The sequence below is a fragment of the Aythya fuligula genome, chromosome 19, assembly GCF_009819795.1.
Source record: "Aythya fuligula isolate bAytFul2 chromosome 19, bAytFul2.pri, whole genome shotgun sequence".
NCBI classification, from domain to species: domain Eukaryota; kingdom Metazoa; phylum Chordata; class Aves; order Anseriformes; family Anatidae; genus Aythya; species Aythya fuligula.
Genome location: NC_045577.1, coordinates 6,502,590 through 6,521,289, shown reverse-complemented (window position 1 = coordinate 6,521,289; position 18,700 = coordinate 6,502,590). Strand labels below are relative to the sequence as shown.

At 51.6% G+C, this 18,700-nt stretch overlaps 1 protein-coding gene across 2 annotated transcripts in view; it reads left to right on the top strand.

Annotated features, from left to right (window-relative positions):
• The window catches only part of FAM102A (family with sequence similarity 102 member A), a 30,021-nt gene extending 13,732 nt beyond the window's left edge, over positions 1-16,289 (top strand). The window contains exons 2-11 of one of the 2 annotated variants that reach the window (XM_032200570.1): positions 3,492-3,612; positions 3,912-3,941; positions 7,620-7,736; positions 8,230-8,276; positions 11,203-11,357; positions 12,476-12,580; positions 12,851-13,040; positions 13,221-13,342; positions 14,441-14,510; positions 15,393-16,289. In XM_032200570.1, coding sequence (XP_032056461.1) covers positions 3,492-3,612; positions 3,912-3,941; positions 7,620-7,736; positions 8,230-8,276; positions 11,203-11,357; positions 12,476-12,580; positions 12,851-13,040; positions 13,221-13,342; positions 14,441-14,510; positions 15,393-15,438 — 1,003 coding nt within the window. In that variant the 3' untranslated portion in view covers positions 15,439-16,289. Of the gene's footprint in view, positions 1-3,491; positions 3,613-3,911; positions 3,942-7,619; positions 7,737-8,229; positions 8,277-11,202; positions 11,358-12,472; positions 12,581-12,850; positions 13,041-13,220; positions 13,343-14,440; positions 14,511-15,392 lie in introns of both variants that reach the window. The other variant, XM_032200569.1, reaches the window with a different exon arrangement.
• Positions 16,290-18,700: the final 2,411 nt, after the last annotated feature.

Below are 18,700 nucleotides of genomic sequence, written 5' to 3'. Positions count from 1 at the left end.
GGGCACAGCTCGGCTTTGGGGCTGTAAATAGAAGTTTTAATCTCTGTTGTGGTGCTTCGATAGCTGGCTTGCCTTGTGGGACAGACCCCGGGCTTGTCCTGGGGAGCGTGGCTCCTACACGTGGCCCCTTTCTGGAAGCCTTTCCCTGTGCGCTCGTTTTAGCAAGCTCACGGTCAGCATCGTGGCTTTCTGTAACAGTGCTGCTCTGTCCGTGGCACTAAAATCGCAGTTGGTAAACATCTCTAATGTAAAATCTGTTGGTCGTGCCTTCCTCCGCCTGCCTCCAGAGCTGCAGGAAGGCTGTGCGTGAGACCTGAGCCCGGGGAGGTTTGTGGGTTTCACCAGGCGCGCTGTTAGCTCTGCACGGGGTGGGAAAGCAATAAACCAGCGGCTTGCTGCTGCGCCTCGCTCCCACGGGGCAGGTTCCTGCCACACCAAAACACCTTCCTGCTGCTCCCTGCACAGCACACCTTTGCTCTACGGGGACAGTGGTGCCCAGGGATGTGGCTTGAGGTCCCTTTGGGCTCGCTGCAGGGCCGGAGGCAGGCGAGGAGCTCGAAGCTCCCCTCGGAAGCCCGCTGTTCACAGAAGCCAGCGCAGGGCTGCGTTGGTTTATTCTGCGGCGGTATATTTAGGTCTGCAAGAGTAATTACATAGCTTTGAGTAAGTCTCGAGTCAGAAGAGGGCAAAGCTTAGCCTGGCAGGCATTCAGCCTTCTGGGAGGCTTTTTTTTTGCAAAATGCTATGGCCAGCTTGTTTTAAAATAAAACTTCTGAAGACCCGTTGAATTGGCACCTAGTGCTTGGCGTTGCTCTCATCTATTTCTGGCGCTTCAAATACAGAGTACGACTTAAAATTAGACACTTTTGGTTTAAAGCTGTTAGCTTCTGCCTCGCTTTTAGGTGCCCTGTGATCAGGATGGAAAGAAACACCTCCCTGTGCATCCCTCGCCGCGCTCCGGGTGTTCTGGAGCTAAATGCAAAACTGCTCCTCATCCGAGTCCACTCTTTCTTCCTATTTTAGTCTTCTCTAATTACCATCCTGATGATAACTTGCTGGGAGGCGGATAGACAAAGCCCATTGCTTCACCCCATGCTGGCTCTTGGAAATGTGGAACTAATTTTTTACAGTTTGGCTCGAAACAATGCTGCTGCTTGCTTGTCTGGTGGTACGGTCCCAGCCCCCACCCTGAAAAGCCACTCCGAAAAGACAAAAAAAACGTTGAAAGTCCTCGCTGAATGATTGTGAAACTTGTGACTGGAAAGCAGCTCCGAGTTTTATCTCGGTTCCATCCTGTGCAGCCCCCATGCAGGTCCCCGAGCTCCGTGTGCACCTGCAGACATGTTGCTCGTGGTGCTGCTTGTCCCCAAATCCTCTGCTCGTCCCCTGATCGCCTGGGCCATGCTGCCCACAGCAGCTTGGAAAGGCTGACATATATTGTTAATAAGAAACAGGAGGGCTGTTAGCAGAGCTTGTGAAGCAGCTCTTTATTCCCAGGCAGGACTTTTTGCCACATTTTTTACTCGTTAGCCTCCGCTGGGCTTAGCCGCATCCAGCAGACGCTGAATCAGAGCCGCTCAGTAACGCGAGGAGAAGTCACGAGGAGGGAAACTGGCACGCTGCAGGGGCTCCGGCACATCGGGAGGGTGAAGCAGGGAGCTGGCATTGCCAGCTGGGGTGTGCCGTGACGAAGCTCAGGTGCCTGTGGCACGGGGAATGGTCTGGCCATATCTGGGGTCTGTGCTGTGAGCCTGTGCTCAGGCAGGAGAAGAATAACGCTGCTGACGTGAGCCTGGGGTCTTCATGTCCCACACACCGTCCTTGCAGATCTGAAGCACGTGGGTTTGGGAGCATTATCCTACTCTCTTGAATGCTTTTCTCATCTGTGTCTGAATTCTCCTTCCTCCAGGTCACTTTAGTTACGCTATGTCAGGTTTCGGGCACCTCAGGGCTGAAACTTCCCTTGGCTAGCTCGGGGAATGTTTTACTACGGGCAAAGCCCCTTTAATCCCTGTGGAAATGCATCTCCTCTCCTCCTGCCCCAAGGAGTTGGACTGAGCTGAGTGGAGCAATGAGAACCAGGCCTCATCTTGAATGAATCCCAAACTCAAAGGTGCTCCCGGCACTGAGATGCCCGGTGTTTCAGTGCCTCCCATCGCCACCAAGGAGTCTGAGTTCACTGCCTCGAAGGGATCGCGGCCTCCTGCTTTCCCTCCGTTTGCCCAGGGAAGACCATCCTGTATCTACACCACAGAGGGTTATAGGGTTTAGTTCTGTCACCTGCCCCGTTTCTGGTCCCTGCTGCTCCCTTCAGCTGGCTTACTGAAGTCCCACGGAGAAGTTTGGAGGACTGGCAGGGAGCTGCTGGCTCAGGACCCGCTCCCCAGCATGCTGTCATGTTCCCTTCACCTCAGGGTTGGGGCAGGGGCTGCAGGGCTGCGCTCTGGTGTCTGCCCCGTCCCTCCCAGCAGCAGGCCACACCACGACTGGTCTCGCTTCCCTTCCCTGCAGTCTCTCTGGCTTTTCTGTGCCCGGGTCTGTTGGTGGGAAGCTTCCCTTTCCCTGCTGAAGCAGACAAGGTTTTTGGTGCCCTGGCTCCTTTGTCCCATGCCAAGAGAAGAGCTGTATGTGAACTTGCTAGCTCGGAGCTGCCAGGAGCACTGTGCCTCCCCCCAGCCTCGTTACTTTGAGTGCTTAATTGGCTGGGGGCCAGGGGCTGAGCTCTGACAGGCTCAGGTAACCGGATCAGGCCTCGGTGTGCAGCCTGCGGGGGATCACTTGGTACCCAGGGCCTTGCAAAAGGCCCCCTGCACCTCCTTCCCCTGCCCCTTCGAACCCTCAGTCTTCAAGAGATGAAGCTCGGCTTCCTCAGAGGGCCTTGTGGAGCCTGAGCCCTACCTGCAGCAGCTCCTGTGCTCTGTGAGGAGCCTCCTCCTCCTCCTCATCTTCCTCCTCCTTCACCCTGTGCCCGAGTTTCAGCCTCCAGACTCCGCAGCCAGTGATCAGAGCCGAGTGGTGCGAGGGATGCGGGCTCCTCTTCACCTCGGGCTCTTCTCGCATAGCCTGGTCCTGTCTGCCTGCACCCACTGCTGTTTTCACCTCTTCGTGTCCTCCCTCAAGCTGGCTGTTTTCATGGGCTCAGTCCCGGTGTACAGAGCAGGGTGGGAAGGACAGAAAGCACCTTTACTGCGCAGGAGGCTGTGCACAACGGGCGGTGCAGGAAGAGAAGCTCGGAAACCTTCGGCCCTGCTGAGTTACAGAGCCCGGGACTGTCCAGGCTGGACCATGAGGAGCTAAACCAGCTGAGCAGGAAACGGCGAAGGGCTTGGGAGAGTTTAAGGCGAATGCTGATGAGATGATTAACCTGTGCTGGGGGCCGAGCTAGGTTGTAGAGGAACTTTGCGGACTGTGTTCCCAGTCAAAGGTGACAACTGGGACTGATTTGGCTTTGTACCTGTGTTTGAAGACTGTATTTCTTTGTTTTCTCACAGAGAAGAAGTGCAGGAGAACTGTGTCCGCTGGAAAAAGAAATTCACCTTCGTGTGCAAAATGAGTGCCAACCCCGCCACGGGGCTCCTGGACCCCTGCATCTGCCGCGTATCTGTGCGCAAGGTGAGCGTCCAGCATCTGCTTCTGGCCGGTACCACCCGTGTCTCGGTGTTGGTTCCGAGCTGCTTTTTTAGCAGCAAGAATTGCAGTGGGAAGGGAGGATTTGTAGGGCTAAGACAGAAACCAAACGGAGCTCGCCTCCCCAGCGAGGGTGCTTGACCGAGGGTGGGAGGGAGCAGGGTGTTGGTACAGGAGTTTGTGAAATCCTGAGACCAAATTCCAGGATTGAGTAACGACTTTCCCCATGTTTCCCCAGCGCAGATAATAGCTTCTTTTCCTGTTTGTTTTGTCTCCCATTATAGGAGCTGAAGGGCGGAAAAACCTACTCCAAGGTAAGAAAGGGTAAAGAAAGGGCAAATGTGTCAGAGTGGTGATGGTTTTGTCTGCTGTTAGTGCTCCGTGCCCAGCAGAAAGCAGTGGCTGAGCAGTCAGAGCGCAGCATGGCTGCTGCGAGAGGCACTCTGGAGAGGCACTCGTTAGTTCTTCGTCCTGAATTAAGTGATTTCCCAAAAAAAAAAAGCTTAGTTACTGGGACAGGATCCAGATTGCACTGGATGTGGATTTGAGAAGGGGGTTGGGAAGATGTTCTGCATGTCCTCAAACTTTGGGGAAGTTCTGAGTCAGATGTGAACTTTCTGGCTTCTGGCAATGTCTTGCTAATAAAGAAATACAGACTCGAGTTACTGTGCTCTCCCGAACACAGTAACCATCTGTGGCTGGGGTAGGCACCTCGCCGCGCTGTGAGGCAGGCAGAAACCTACAGCAGAAATCCCTGTCCTCCAGGGCACGGGGGGCACCGAGGCAAGAAACAAGCTGATCATCAGGGACATCAGTTTTTTGTTTCGTTACACACACGCTCGCCCCACTCGTTTTCTCGCTCAGGCTGTGGGAGACAATGGGCTGGATGCCACCCCTTCGCTTTGTGCTGGAACAAGAGACAATGTTGGCTTGGGAGCTGTGTTCGCACAGAGCCCGAAACCATGTTTGTTTGAAAATGAGTCACTGGTGCTAGTTTCTAATAAACAGATGTTCAGGTCACGCAGAGCCTCGTAAGAATTTCTCCTAATCAATATCCTTCCTGAGACCGTGGGTCTAAAAAGCTTCGAGAGGAGAGCTGCACTCGCACCTGGGTACCGCTGTGCCCTGTGGCAGAGGGCAGCGGTGCTGTCCACGCTGTTCCTTTTTTTGTGGCTAACGTCGGGACGCTGTCTCTAGGGCCTTTGGTTTCTCTCTCGCTAAATTTACGCCGAGGGGGAGGTTTATTCCTCCGTCCTGCAGAGCTGCCTGTCCGGGGAGTGCAGCGTAGCCGGAGGAAGAGGTGTGCCTGGGAGGTGTAAACGCGTCGGTCCTGAGGCTTCCCACTGTATTTGGGGAAAAATTAAAGGAAGCTGGAAGGCAGTCTCCGTGGTGGAGTTAACCTGGACTCTTATTCAGGTCGTGCTGTAACCTACTTCCCCTTCGCTCGGTCTGCAGCTGCGTTTAGAGGCGTGTTAAGAGCTTTAGTTGCTCCAGCCCCAAATCAGAGACCAAAGCCTAAGTACTCATCTCTTGAGCTTTGCTCGGTCTCCTGTGAAGAAGTGGAAGGAGTCGCATGCATGCATGTGGTCCTCACTGCCTTCCCACAGCTCTCCCCAGCTGGGCTGGATGCCTTGAATTGAGGAACGACCCATGTGGAGGTGAGGAGTGCTGCACCAGACGGTGGTTATAGGCTTTGCAGTCTTGGCCTGTGGACTAGGCCTGTTCAGACTCATTTCCAGGCAGATTGTTGTGACAGAATCCAGTTACTTGGTACTCCCAATGTTTGTAGCAGCAGTCTGTTTGTGTCCGTGCAGTTATTTCCCCATTCCTACACAACAAGTCCTCACCTTCTCAATCTACCTTCGCTCAGCTGGAAACTCCCCTGATCGTGGGAGGTGCGGAGTGCCCTCCATACCTGGTCCCTCTTCAGTAGGGTAAGAGCAGTGGAGCTGTTTGTGCTCAGGAGTTTCCATAGACTGGTGTACCTTTGGTTTGACGTTAATGTCACCTCGGTGTCAGGGGTTATGGAGCGGAAACCACCAGGAAGGCCTGATAAAGCGGAAACTCTTTCCCCGAGCTGGAAGAAACGCCATCAGCTGGCTGGAAAACTGAGGAAACCATTCGGAAAGGTGACATATGAAAACATCCTCTTGCTAAGGGATCCTTCCTCTATATACTGCGAGCCTGCTTCCTGAGGAGGGCTTCTGACCTCAGCACGCAGCGTGGGTGCTGCCAGTCCCGTCCCACATCTGTCCTCTGATGCCCAGCTCCTCAGCGAGGCCCTTGTTAGTGCTTTGATGTGGGTCAGGGGGTCTGGGCACCCCTCGGGTGCCCCCTTCTCCTTCTGGTGGGGCTGTGCCACCTCTCTTCCATCCTCCAGTTCTGTCGCTCTGACGCGTTGCATTGCACGTGGCTTTCTCCTCCCCAGTTTCTCTCTGGAAGATAAAGTCTCTACTTTTTTGCATTATTGCTGAATATTCAGCAAAAACCTAACCCTCGGCACTGCGAGAGAGGAACACCTGCAGCAGGAACTGGAGAAGCTCGAGTTATGGGAGCCCTTTCAAAGGGAGAAGAGTGGGAGTGAATTGAGGTCGTTTTTCTTCCTTCCTTTTGCTGAAGAAAGGTTCCTGTTCTGTCCCACTTCTTATTTGCCTTCAGCGCTTGTTCCCCTTTGAGAATGGGACAGAGGACAAAGGTACCTTAATCTTGTTGCTGTCATCCCTTGAATTATCTCGTGCAGGCTGTGGTTGAGACTTTTGATGTGGAATAATGGGAGCAGTCCTGATACGGAACACTGCTCATACAGCAGGGACTGGTTTGGGCTCTAACTCCCTATCAGCTGAGAGCACCACGTTTCCTTAGCGTGCTGCATGTCTGAGGCTCGTGGTTCAGTTCTGTCATCCAGGTGTCAACGCCAGGGCAGGAGAAATGCGCGGTAATTCACAAAATAACAGCTGGGTAGGGGCATTTGCTTGTCCACCTTCTCTCCGTGTTCTTGTGGAAGCTGACCTGTACGTTGAGGTGATGCTGTGACCTTCTGTGCTGGGGCTGGTTGGTCAAATTCAGGGACAGCATCTCTTTCTGGGCAGGGTAGGTGAGACACAGCTGACTTATTGCCAAAGTTCTGAGTAAAAGAAGCTGTAATTTTTTTTTCTTTTGGGAAAGCACTGTATTCCTATACCACGAATTAGAGCAGAAGAGCAAAACTACTCCTCATTGTGTTTGTGCTCTAGAGGCGTCCATCCCCTCTTTGAATTTGCCTCTAATCTTTACCTTTAGCACCTTTCCTATTTATTTTCTCTTTGTTCAAGAAAGTTTGGAGAGCTGATAGCTAAATCTCTGCAGACATTTCTCTTCCTCCTGCCTGCCAAACGTGCCACTAGCTACTTAAACCCTGGAGATGCTGAGGAAGCTTTGCTACAGGGGATGCCCAGCGCAGCAGCTGATCTGTGGCAGTAGGGCACTCACACGGCCCCGTGGCTCTCCCCTCCCAGCTTGCGGTGCTGCAAGGCCCCGTTCTGTGCTTCAGGACAGTGTCACTTTCCCCTGTAACAATATCCTTTCATCTCCCGGTTCGCATGCTCCGCTGCACTCCGGGATGGCCCGGCACAAAGAGTACCTTATTATGTTTGTGTGTGTGTGATTCTGTTTTTTCCACATGGGTGACCTAGTGCCTTCCATGTCCTTGGTTATGCAACTGCTGCAGGCTGGTTAACGCTGTCCTGGCCAGCACCACTGCTCTTTTCCTCCCTTGCACGGGGCTGACGTCCCGCAGAGCATTCACCTTGCTGGGGATGAGGAAGGCAACCTCCCACCCCCACCCCTAAGGGGTCTCTGCACCCCATCTCTGCGTGTGTGGCTTGTGTTTCTGCCCAAACTCACGGCAGTGCTGTCCTCCTCTGCTCTGGGTGACACTGCATATCCCCTTATTGAAGTGGTTTTTTTGTTTCTTTGTTCTCTCCCCTTCCCCTCCATTGTTTTCGTGGCTACAGCTGGGCTTCGCTGACCTAAATCTGGCAGAATTTGCGGGCTCTGGATCCACTGTCCGTTGCTGCTTGCTGGAGGGATACGACACCAAGAACACGCGGCAGGACAACTCCATCCTAAAGGTACGGCAGCTGGTTCTGCCACAGTGGAAATCCTGCTATTGAGTAAAAAAAGATCACAGCCAGAGTGCAGCGCGGAGCCTCAAAGAAGATCCTGTTCTGTACAGAGAGGGTTCTGCTGTTAGCCTGCTGTCTGAGCAGGGACATTTGCTGTTATCACAGCTGCCCTTTGATGTCTTGGCATCCGTTTGGCCAAGCGATAACCCTCGATAACGTTTTTTTATCATCAGAGAAAGCATGAGCTTGGGGGGGGGAAAAAAGTCTGAAGTGCACTGTCAGGGTTGCCAGGCTGGTGTCCTGCTGAGCCCCTACAGCTCGGAGCCATTGATGTCTGCTTGGGGAAGGGAGGGGATAACTGGCTAAATCCCTGGAGCTGATCTCCTTTAGGGAGGAACTGGGTCTCATTAATCTTTACGCCTAGCCCTTGACCTCCTGGCTGCTAAGTGAGGAGCTCGCTGCAGGATGGCTAACTGTGGGCCTTGTTCCCTCTCTGCAGGTCACCATCGGGATGTCCTTGCTCTCGGGGGATCCCTGCTTCAAAACGTGAGTTTCTGGGTACTCCTCCTGTTCTGGGGGGACTGGGGCTCAGACTCCTGGTGCTTTTGCTGTCTTCTGTTGGAGACTGAAATGGCTGGGGAGGAGGAAAAGATGTCCTTGAGATAAGGAAGCATGGGGGAAAGCTCGAAAGTGATGGTCTAGGCTGTTGGATCAGCTGGTGTGGTATAGCATGACTGCTTTTGGTTGGTTTGTTCTCTGCTGTTGTTTCCCAGTTTAAAAAAAAAATAAAAAATCAGCTCTAGGGTGGGGAAATTCTGAATTTCAGGGCCAGTGGTAACGTTGACCGGTGATAGATGTGAAGGGTGACCTGTGAGAGCTGCTGAAGCATGTGGCAGTTTTCACTCCTGCCCTGTGAGATGGGATGGCAGGGGGAGTATTTTCAAATTTCCCATTTAAACTCAAACCTGATTTTCCAAATCTCTTGTATTCTTCTGAAGGACTGGGGTCATCTCTCTTTTCCCTTCTGGGGGAAGAAACAGTCTTGTGGGTGGTGTTTTTTTTTTTTCCTCCTAGTGTCATTGAGTTTTGGAAACTAACAGACGTTGATAACGAACTTTGTGTTTTACACGAGGGACAGTTTCTCATAGCTCTGGGGTTGGTTTCGGTGACCTCCAAGAAGGGAAAGGTCAATGAAGAAAACAATCTTGGAAATTACCATGTTTCAGCACATAGCACTCAAAATAAAGATGCTGAATTGAAATAGCAACAAAAACAACGCGAGGCTGGAGAATTTTAATTCTCCTTTTCTTCTGCAGGAACCTAGGATCATAATTTGTATTGATTAGTAGAGAAACTGCAGTCATACACATCTTTTATTTTTTTGAATCCATTGTAGCAAGAAAGAACAAATGCAGCAGGGCTGGAGAGCAGTCTTGTTGCTTTGCTAATTGTTGGGGAATCAATTAACAAATACAGCAGTGACGTGTGCCTTTACCCTGCAGTGATCCCAGCCGGTGTGCAGCAAGGTGTATAAGTGCTGCAGGACTGCCCTGGGCTGGTGGAATATTTCCTGGAATATTTCCTGCTGACTCCCAGCAGTGTGGGAGAAGAAAGCTTTACCTTAAGGTCACCTCTCGTAGCAGCGACATTCTGGGCTAAATGGTCTAATTTTAGGAGCTGGCTTCGAGTATATCAATGAGCTTGCGTTGTTATAAAAAGCTGCCTAATTTGTATGTTGTGAATGCCTTTTCACAGTGCAGCAATATTTGTGAGCCTTTCAAACAGTAAATGCAGTGCCATCAGATTCGGAAAAAAAAATCTGCTTCAGAATTAAACTCTGAGCATCTTCAGTCCTAACCTTGTAATGGTAACAGATGCTTTCACAGATGTTTCCAGCCTAGGTTACTAGGATTAATTTCAATGACAAATTGAAGCGATGGCTGACAACGTTTGACAAAAATACCTGTTGCTTTTTCATTGTGGAATCAAACCCCGCTGTTAGTACCTGGAAATTATACAGCATGGAGCGTAAATATCCATGTAATGTAAGTGGGGTCAGTGAAAGTCAAACCTCCGCGTTTTCTTGCAGGATTTTTGCAGTCGTCCCCATTTTTTCTTTATATGGTGATGATGTGCGAATGTCTAAAAATGGAAACTTTGCATGTAGAATAGTCCTTGATCAGGGGAGCTGCTGAGAAATGACACTCGTTAGAGGGTTAGGCAGGAACTAAGCTGTGCTCACTCCTGAATGTGCTTGCCGAGCACTCGCTTTCTGCAGCACCCGGAGGAACCTTCCCCTCCTGGGTGTCATGCAGGAGGGGAGAGCAGGCTGCTCGCCCGACCCGACAGCTGCTGCAGCAGCAGTGGGCTTGATCGAGGCAGCAGGGGCCTTATTAGCCTGGGAAACAAGGTCCCCAAAGTACCTGGCTGTGTGTAAATCACCGCTAACACGGTTAGGGAGGTGCCCAAGTTCTTTGGTGGTTGCTCCCCTCTGCCTCAGGAGGGTGTGCTGGGGGTCTCCTGTGACCTTTGTAGCTGTCTGGCTGCCATAAGAAATGGTTTTAGCTTTTTATTCGTTCTCCCAAGCTATTTGATGGTCGCCTCGTGTAGCATCTTCCCTCGCTCACCTCAGAGCTCCAAGTGAGACAAATAAAAGTTTGGCTTTCTCGCTCCTCACTTAAAAAGCGTGGTATAAGCCATTAGTTACAGCTCGGGCTTCAGGCTAGAGGGAAGTTAGGGCTCCAGCAGGAATATTAACTTTGCCACGCTGCACATGCCATGGCTTTGACCCAAAAACCCTCCTGCAGGAAGGGAGGGGGCTCAGGCGCTTGCAGTTCTGTCCTGGAGTCAGCATTTACAGAGGGATGTCGGCAGCACGCAGAACAACCAGAAAAACGATTCTGACAGCTGGAAAAATACTTTAGTCTCACTGAAAAGTAGTTTGATCATCAGTTAAAAAATGGAAAGGTCACTCGATGGTTGTAAAAAGCTCTCGTAGGGGTGCTGGGATAAAAGGCTTCTCTCTGACCCGGGTCAGAAAGGTGTAGCAGGATGGCGCTGGGATTTCGAGCTGGCTGAAAACAAGCTGGTTCCTGTTTGTGAGGCCGGCTGGCTGCTGGAACACGTGTTGGGGGAAAAGGGCAGCTCTGGATAATTTCCTGGAGGAGAGTGCAGTTGTCCTGTACGAATGACTGAGTGGTCGCTTTCTGCCTTAGTTTACCTCAACCTTGCTTTTCCTTGGCATCAGCAGTTTGTAAAGTGCCAGCTCTGCAGTCCGGATGTGTTATGGATTAGGGAAGACCCAAGTTTTAGGGGAGGGAGCAAACGGCATGCTGTGCTGTAGCCTAGGGGGCTGCCAGCCCTTCCTCGGGGAGCTGGGGGGGCCTCGTGGCTCAGCAAGAGCCCCCCGTGCGATGGGACAATCCCTGATCCTTGCCCTGCACTTCCTAATACTCTTCTCTTCTGATCTCAGGCCGCCTTCCACAGCCAAATCCATCACCATCCCGGGGCAGGACTCCACCCTGCAGCTCACCTGCAAGGGCGAGGGAACCACAAGCAGCACCAGCACTTCAGCCCCAATTGGCTCCCTGCGCCAGAGCAAGCCGCGAGCGACCATCCTCAGCTCGGGTAGGAATGCCCAGCCCCAAGCCACGCAGCGCCCGGGGCTGCCTGCACACTCCCTTCTTTTTCCCACCAATTACAAGCACAGATTTTTTAAAAACATTTCATGATTTCCCAAACCAATCCTCAGCTCTTTACTCGTTTAAGAAAATTAAGAAAAACAAAATTAGCTGTTAGGAGGAAGCACAAATCTTTGCCGCATGCCTACTTGTGTTGGTGGAGATAAAGCAATTAGTTCTTTTTGCTGTGGATTTAATAATTCATGTGTCGCCCTCATCCCTGCCTTCCATTGTGTTCGGTGCCACTTAACATTGTTCTCCACTCAGCTATTTTGGTGCTCGAGCTTATCTTCTCGAAAAGTTCCTCTGAAGGTTTCAGAGGCTGGTTTAAGGTCTGATGGCCTTGTTCCAGCTGCTGATGTGGAGTTCTTTGGCTTCTGTGCGAGCCCATTTTCAAGGACACCGCATTCTCCCGTTGCCTTTTTTCCTTCCCCGCACACTCCCAGCGTGCAGGCAGGCACACTGCACCAAAATAGCTCTGTCACATCGCCTCACGCTTAGCACGGCGTGCAAGTGCTGTTCTTAAAAGGCTGGCAAATGTTACACCGGGGCACTTTTGGATCAACTTGCTGAGAGGCAAGATGGGGCAAGGGCAAAGAAGCAGAGGTTATCCTGAGGTTTCAGTGCCAAGTTCGGGTGTGATTTAAATGCTAAATGGCATGGACTCTGACAAGTAATAGCAGGAGAAAAGCAGGAGGAGTGCCCAAATGGAGGTTATAACGCTTTACTGATAGTGGCCCTTTGCTCCCATGGTGTTAGCTGTTCGTAGTTAAAGGTGCTAAACTTCAGACACTAACTGTCCTTCTGGTCCCTTCAAGGCCCTAGAGATGCCTGTTAATTCAGGCCCTGGATGGTAGAATTAGTGATCAGAGCTTGACAGAGAACCTTTTTGTTGTCTTCCCTATTTCCAAGGTGCTTGTAAGCACTGTGCTGGCCTGTACAACAGGCTTTGCCAGCAAACTTGCACTTTCCTTAATTTGGTGTCCCAGGATCAGTGGTCAGTCCTAGGCAGCGGGCAAGATGCTGGCTTGGTTGTGGTGTAACCAGTGCCTTGTTTCTCAGCAGGTGTCCCAGAAGAACCCGATCAGAATCTGTCCAGCCCCGAGGAAGTCTTCCACTCGGGGCACTCGCGGAACTCCAGCTACGCCAGCCAGCAGTCCAAGATCTCTGGTAACTGTTGCTCTGTGTGGTTCTGCCAGCAGCGGCCCCATCCCTTTCTCTTTCCTGCTGCGAGCTCTTGTGAGAGCAATTTGCAGCCATCTCTCTTACCCAGCCCTGTAATAGCAGAGTTTCCTGTTTAGTCTCTACAGATGAGTTCACTGATGCGTGCATAAACCTCGGTATCTGGGAACAGAACCGCTGCTCTGAGGCTGCCCTGCCTGTTAGCTGAGCTGCCAGGAAGGAGGTAAAACGTGGTTTGTAACCGCTCTGCCTTTGCAGGTTACAGCACGGAGCACTCCCGTTCCTCCAGCATGTCGGACCTGACCCACCGCCGCAACACCTCCACCAGCAGCAGCGCGTCCGGAGGGCTCAGCATGACGGTGGAGTGCCCCGAGGGAGAGCGCGACCACAAGCTAGAGAAGCCTCCCCGGCCCCCCAGACCAGCTCTTCTGCTGGACAGACCCTCTCGGTAGGTAACTGGTGCAAAGCCCCTTTGGGAAGGAGAGACAGAACCTGCTCCTTGGTCTTCAAGCAGCAGTGAAGTGGAAGCAGTCACTGGGAGGCAGGCTGTTGCTCGAAGAAGCAAGAGAGTATCTGAAAGTCTGTCTTGAAAGGCTGAGTAAGTTTTCCTTTTATTTTTTCTCCCCAGGAGGAAAAAGGATTCGGTGGAGAGTCATCCAACCCGCGTGGATGACACCAGGATCGATGCGGACGATATAGTGGAGAAGATAATGCAGAGTCAGGACTTCACAGATGTCAGCAATACTGAAGGTGAGAGGATGATCCTCAGAGGAGAGGTCTTGGCTTTTCCTTTAGCAAGGCTGCCAAGCTTTTACAGAGCCACATCTGATCTGTTGTAGCCTCCCTTCCCCACTTGACAGTATTTTCTTTCAGTGCTTGCTAGGTGTTTCTGTGGTAGATAAAGAAACCATGTGGATTTGAGTGGTGCGGTTTTTGCAAACGGTGCTTGCCACTGTTCTTCTGCAGTGCACAGCAGAGGTTGAACAGGAGCTTAAACGTACAGGATGAGAGGGAAGAAATACCAGTTCTTCACGGCCTTTGTGCCAGGGTCAACCCCAGGGTGTTTGTTAAAGCAGGAGGCCACAACTGGAGGAAAAAGGGCACATCTTGGCAAAAGGATGGGAAGAGAGATGGGTCACTGTGTGCTGGTGTTCAGGTCTGAGAGAGCCAAAGGAGTTTTCTCCATTGCAGCCACAGCATTTGTTAAGAGAAAATTAATATCATCACTGCATTGATTTGAATCTTCCAATTTAGCCTAGAAATCAATCTCACATCCTTTATCTAGTGTGTTTTTTCAGTAAGTTTTAAACCTGAGCCTAACTTCTTGTTAGTACTTCTACAGATTACTGATAGTCACCTTAAATCACTGGATTTGATATTAAATCACATGGGGATCTCCACCTCACTCAGCATGGGTTTAAACTAGGCTGAGTACAGCCACCTCTTGCCAGCAGAACAGGCTGAATTTCTTTTCCAGTGATGAGCCTACAAAAAGCAGCATGGGAGCCCCACAGTTTACCTGTTTAGATGTGTTAAAGCTGACCCAAAAACTTACATCAGTGGAATTGCCTTGAAAGAAGCAGCCGGAGGAATGTCATCGCATTCATTTCCCTGCTTTTACTCTTCCAAAACTCAGTGTTGTGCTTGATTCGTACGTGAGGCTCCCTTTTAAAGCAAGAAGAGTTCCCGAGGGCCCTATTACTATGGGAACACCAGCAAGCGTGCGTATGGATTCACAGAAATACACTTGTTCCTGTGCTGAACATTGTGTAACGCACCTGGGAGAGGGGCACCTGGCAACCAGCAGGAGCTCTGGATTTTGATACCTGCTTCCTTTTCTGTCTGCAGATAGCAACCTGAGGTTGTTCGTGAGCAGAGACGGAACGACGACACTGAGCGGTATTCAGCTGGGAAACAGGTAGGTTTCCTGCAAGCCTGCAGACAGCGAGGCTCCAGAGAGATTAGTGAGCTGTTTGTACCCAGGAAACTTTCACCTTTGTTACGGGAGAGATTTCTGAACATCACGTGCTGCCCGGTGGCTTTATTCCCACATTAACGCCCCCAGGTGTCACGGTGACAGGCTGCAGCTGCGCTGGAGTGCAAGTGAATTGTCAGTAGAAGCTCATAGGGATAATTTGATCCCAGTTGCTAGATCCAAGAGCAGAAGTAAGTGAGGAGTAAAAGGACAAAATGGTAGAGGTTGGTTCCTGTTTGCTTCCACACCCGACCGAAGGCAGGGAGCTTTGCCTCCTGCTGGACTACAGCAAAACTGCAGCAGCTTGTTCCATTGTCCCTTCTCCCTGCCCCCTCCGTCTGTGTCAAGGGCTTTTTCTCTTGTGAAAGACTTCTGGACAAATAAAACTTTGTCTCGCTGCAATAGCCCTTGACGCCGTGCATTGACTGGCTGCGTTTGCCAAGCTTTGTAGCACCTTTGTAGGAAGAAAAGCAGTAATGGTGAACACAGAGATGCGTCAGGTCGGTGGTAAAATTGGAAGCAGAGCCAGGAACACTGGCTCTTTGCACAGTGTGCTCCCTCCCCAGCCCTTTCCTCTGCCTTCTAGAAGGATTTATGTGCTACACCCAGCTCTTTCAAGTGCTCTAGTGTTAGCTTGCCACGTAGCTGTCTGTTTTGTGTTATGTGCGTTGACGTCCCGCCAGACTGACTCGTTATTTTCAGTATTTTGTGTGAGGTTAGAGGGCGATGTTCATGAGCTGAGAGCTCTGAATAGAGGCTTGTTTGCTCTAAGCGACTGAGGAAAATAACCTGGCTTTCTCCTCCTCTTCCCCTCTGCCTCCTCAGGGTCTCATCTGGAGTTTACGAGCCAGTGGTGATTGAAACCCACTAAATGTGAAGAACAGGGTAGAGCTGCTGGAAACAGGCCCCCTACCCGGTCCGCTGCCACATGGATGCCAACCTTTACCTCTCTTCATGCAGCATTCCAGAAGGGATTTCTCCACGCCCCTCCCCGTACGTTTGCACTGCAGAACCACTCCGAGACCACTCCAGACCGTGCACTTTCCCTGTCGGCAGTACCCTCCTCGCTTCCCAGTTCTTCCAGTGCCTGCCCTCCCGTGTTCCCGAGCAGACACCAGGTGTCTGTTGGACGTATCCTTAGTCCTAGAGGACCTTGTTCTTCTGCACCCCTCGTTCCACCCCTCCATTCGCAACAGGGGGCGTCTCAGCTTTTGTCTCCCCAAAACGTTGGGTTATACCACTGTGAACTCTTCAAACCACTGGGGGAGGGGGAAACCATTGCAACCAAACCAAGAGCTGCTTGTCGGTGACACGGTGGAAGGGCCGCTTGCAGGGTGCTTCGTGCATCGCCTCTGCAAGGCAGCGTCACCTTCCAAGGCAACACTTTTACTGACCGAGGGGTGCTGTGGTGTGCACTGCACCTGGCTGCCCTCACATCCCCACACAGCTTCTCATAGGAAATATCTCCCGAAAGTGCATTTCAGAAAATTACTGCGGTCCAGATGGGAGCTGATTAAATGGTTCAATGCTTGTTATACCACTAACTGCATCGTGCCCTTCCACTGCTGGGCATGGAAGGGCAGTGCTCACCTATTAGCATTACCAGGAGCACTTTAGAGGTTCCAGATTTTACCTGGAGGAGGCTTAGGCTGGCTTTTCCAGGGTTGTAATCCACGTTTGCTGGACTGATTCAGCAAATAGTTACTGTTGGAGCTTGGAATTCAAAGCCTCTCTTTTTTTTTTTTTTTTTTTGGCTCAGGAAGGGAGCTGCCCTTCTTGGACTGTGAAAAGATTCTCGTTATCTGACGGCCTCCCCGGGCCGTGCAGTTACCTGCAGTGGTCTCTCTGGTGGTGGTGGTAACAATTGCCTCTCTGGGCCTGGGCCAGTACGGGAGCTGGTGTTGGTTGGCCTCTCTTGACCTGTCAGCAGGGATCTGCGCCTGAGCTGGTTCCTTTAGGGGCTGGGGAGACAAGTAGGGCAAGGTGAAGCCCCCGTTTCTGCCCTCAGAGGTAGGATGGATGTTTCCTGCTACGTTAGCCACAGCAGCCGGTCCTACCTGCTCCATGGCGAGCCAGCTCTGACAAGGCTTCAAACTCTTTTTCTGCTTGATCTTTCAATTGTTCCTCTTTGGGATTTCTCTGCAGTTGCCTGACTCTTGAGCTGCCTCCTTGCAGCGCGTGGCAGAGATGGCAGGCCCTTCCAGCTCCCCCTGATAGATCCTCCGGGCAGCTGCGTGGCAGACGGGGATCTCTGCAGACTCAGCCCTTCCTGTACAGAGACTCTTGGCCTGTAAGCTATTTCTGTGTAGTGCCCTTCCCTCTTTTGCCGGTGTACTGTAGTAGCACTCAGCAGCCATGCACTTTGAGCAAGGGCGCGCTCCTGGCCCTGCTGGGAACGTGCCCTCTGACACACGTGTGCGTGCACACACACGGGCACACGCCTGCCCTGCTCAGCAAGGAAAGACTTGTGACTGATCACCTTGTTGTTCAAACTTAGCTATTGTAAAGCCTTCTTAAAAAGAAAAAGAAAAAAAAAAAAAGGATTAATAGTGGTCTCTGCGGCCAGAATGCATGCGGATGAGCTACTGGAAAAGGGAATTTGGCAGAACGAGAGATGAGGAATGAAAGGGCCTTGATTTTAATTTTTCTTGTTGTTTTTTTTTTTTTTTTTGCCCTGCTAACTAAGGATGGCTGCATGGGGAGGGTGTTAGGCAGTGTGGCAAAGCTATACAGCTGCTTGCTCTGTTTTGATGGTTCCTGTCCTCAAGGCAAGAGGTTTCTTTCTGTGTTTGGACAGACCGCACTAGGACAGGGATCTTCCTCACCCCTTTTGCTTCAAAGGGAGTTAAAATTTGGGTTACGGTTCAGAGGGTTACAGACACCGCTTCGGTTTGGTTTATTGTAGGGAAAAGGTATTGATCTTTTGAGTCTGTCTGAAACAAAGGCTCTTTCACACTTCCTGGTGTTTTCAACTGTGATCTCTCCTCCGCTCAGTCTGGGGAGGTTTGGCACTCGCTCGCAGGCTGGGGAGCTTCCTGCTCTGGGTGAGAGGTGCCCTGTGCCGGGGGTGCTCGCAGGACAGGGAGAGCTGCTGCTTGCTTTTTTTCACTCCCTGGGGTGCTGCCAGAAAGCCCGGCCTGGCCTGACCTTCTGTTCAGGTCAGTGCGAGGGCAGAAGCACACCAGACAGCACCGGGTGTCCTTGCTGTGCCCTCGGGTGGCTGTGGCAGGAGCTGGGGGTCAGGCTGCTCCCCGGCACAGCACCTGCTGGAAATCGGGTCCAGCGTTGCAACCAGGACTTGAAAGGGGCAGAAATAAGCTAGGAAAGAGGCCAAACCCAGCTCAGTTCTGCTGCTTTGCTTCTATTCCCATGAAAAACAATGGTGGTTGCTGTCAGAGCAACTGGCAGCCAAGGGCTTTCTCCTGGGCTCCAGTTGGCAAGAGTCTGTCGCTCCGAGATGCTGGCAGCCAGGCGTTGTGAATCTCCTCTTCCAGCAAAGCAAGGGGAGCAGCAGTTGAGCCTTTCAGCAAGCTGCTCTCACCTCCCCAGCCTGGCAGAGCTGTAACCTGCTCCATCGCGTCGCTGTGGCCATCTCTGGCTTCTCTTCCAGCTGCTCGGCACCTCACTGCTCGGGTTTTTGGTAACGGTGTCTCGTAGGGTGTCTGTCTCTTGTCTCCGCATCAGTATCGACTCCACAGATCCCGGTCATTTTATTTTCTAGCTCTCCCACCCCTCACTTTCAGTAAGAAGGCAGCCCTAGTCATTCAGCCTAGTGCAGCGCAGCCAGGGCTGGAGGGCCCTGTGAAGGGAGGGAGGGAGGCAGGAGCAGCCTGCTTCTAGCCCTAGACCTCGATTTGAGCTCCTTGTTGGCATCGCTGCCGTCTGTTCCCTGTTGGGCTTTGAACATTGAAGAAGTGAATCAGTTTCCAGACCCAAACCGCTGGCTAGTTTCTTTGTGTTTTTTTGTCTTGAAGTTTATTGATTTTTTTTTTTTTTATATAAACCCAGCAGGCTGGTGTTTGTTTTTCTTTTCTTTTTTTTTTTTTTTTGACTGCGTTATTGTTTCATTGATATTTTATTCCTGGGGGGCCGAGGGGGGACGACTTTCTTCCCTACATTGTTCCCTTTCTCAG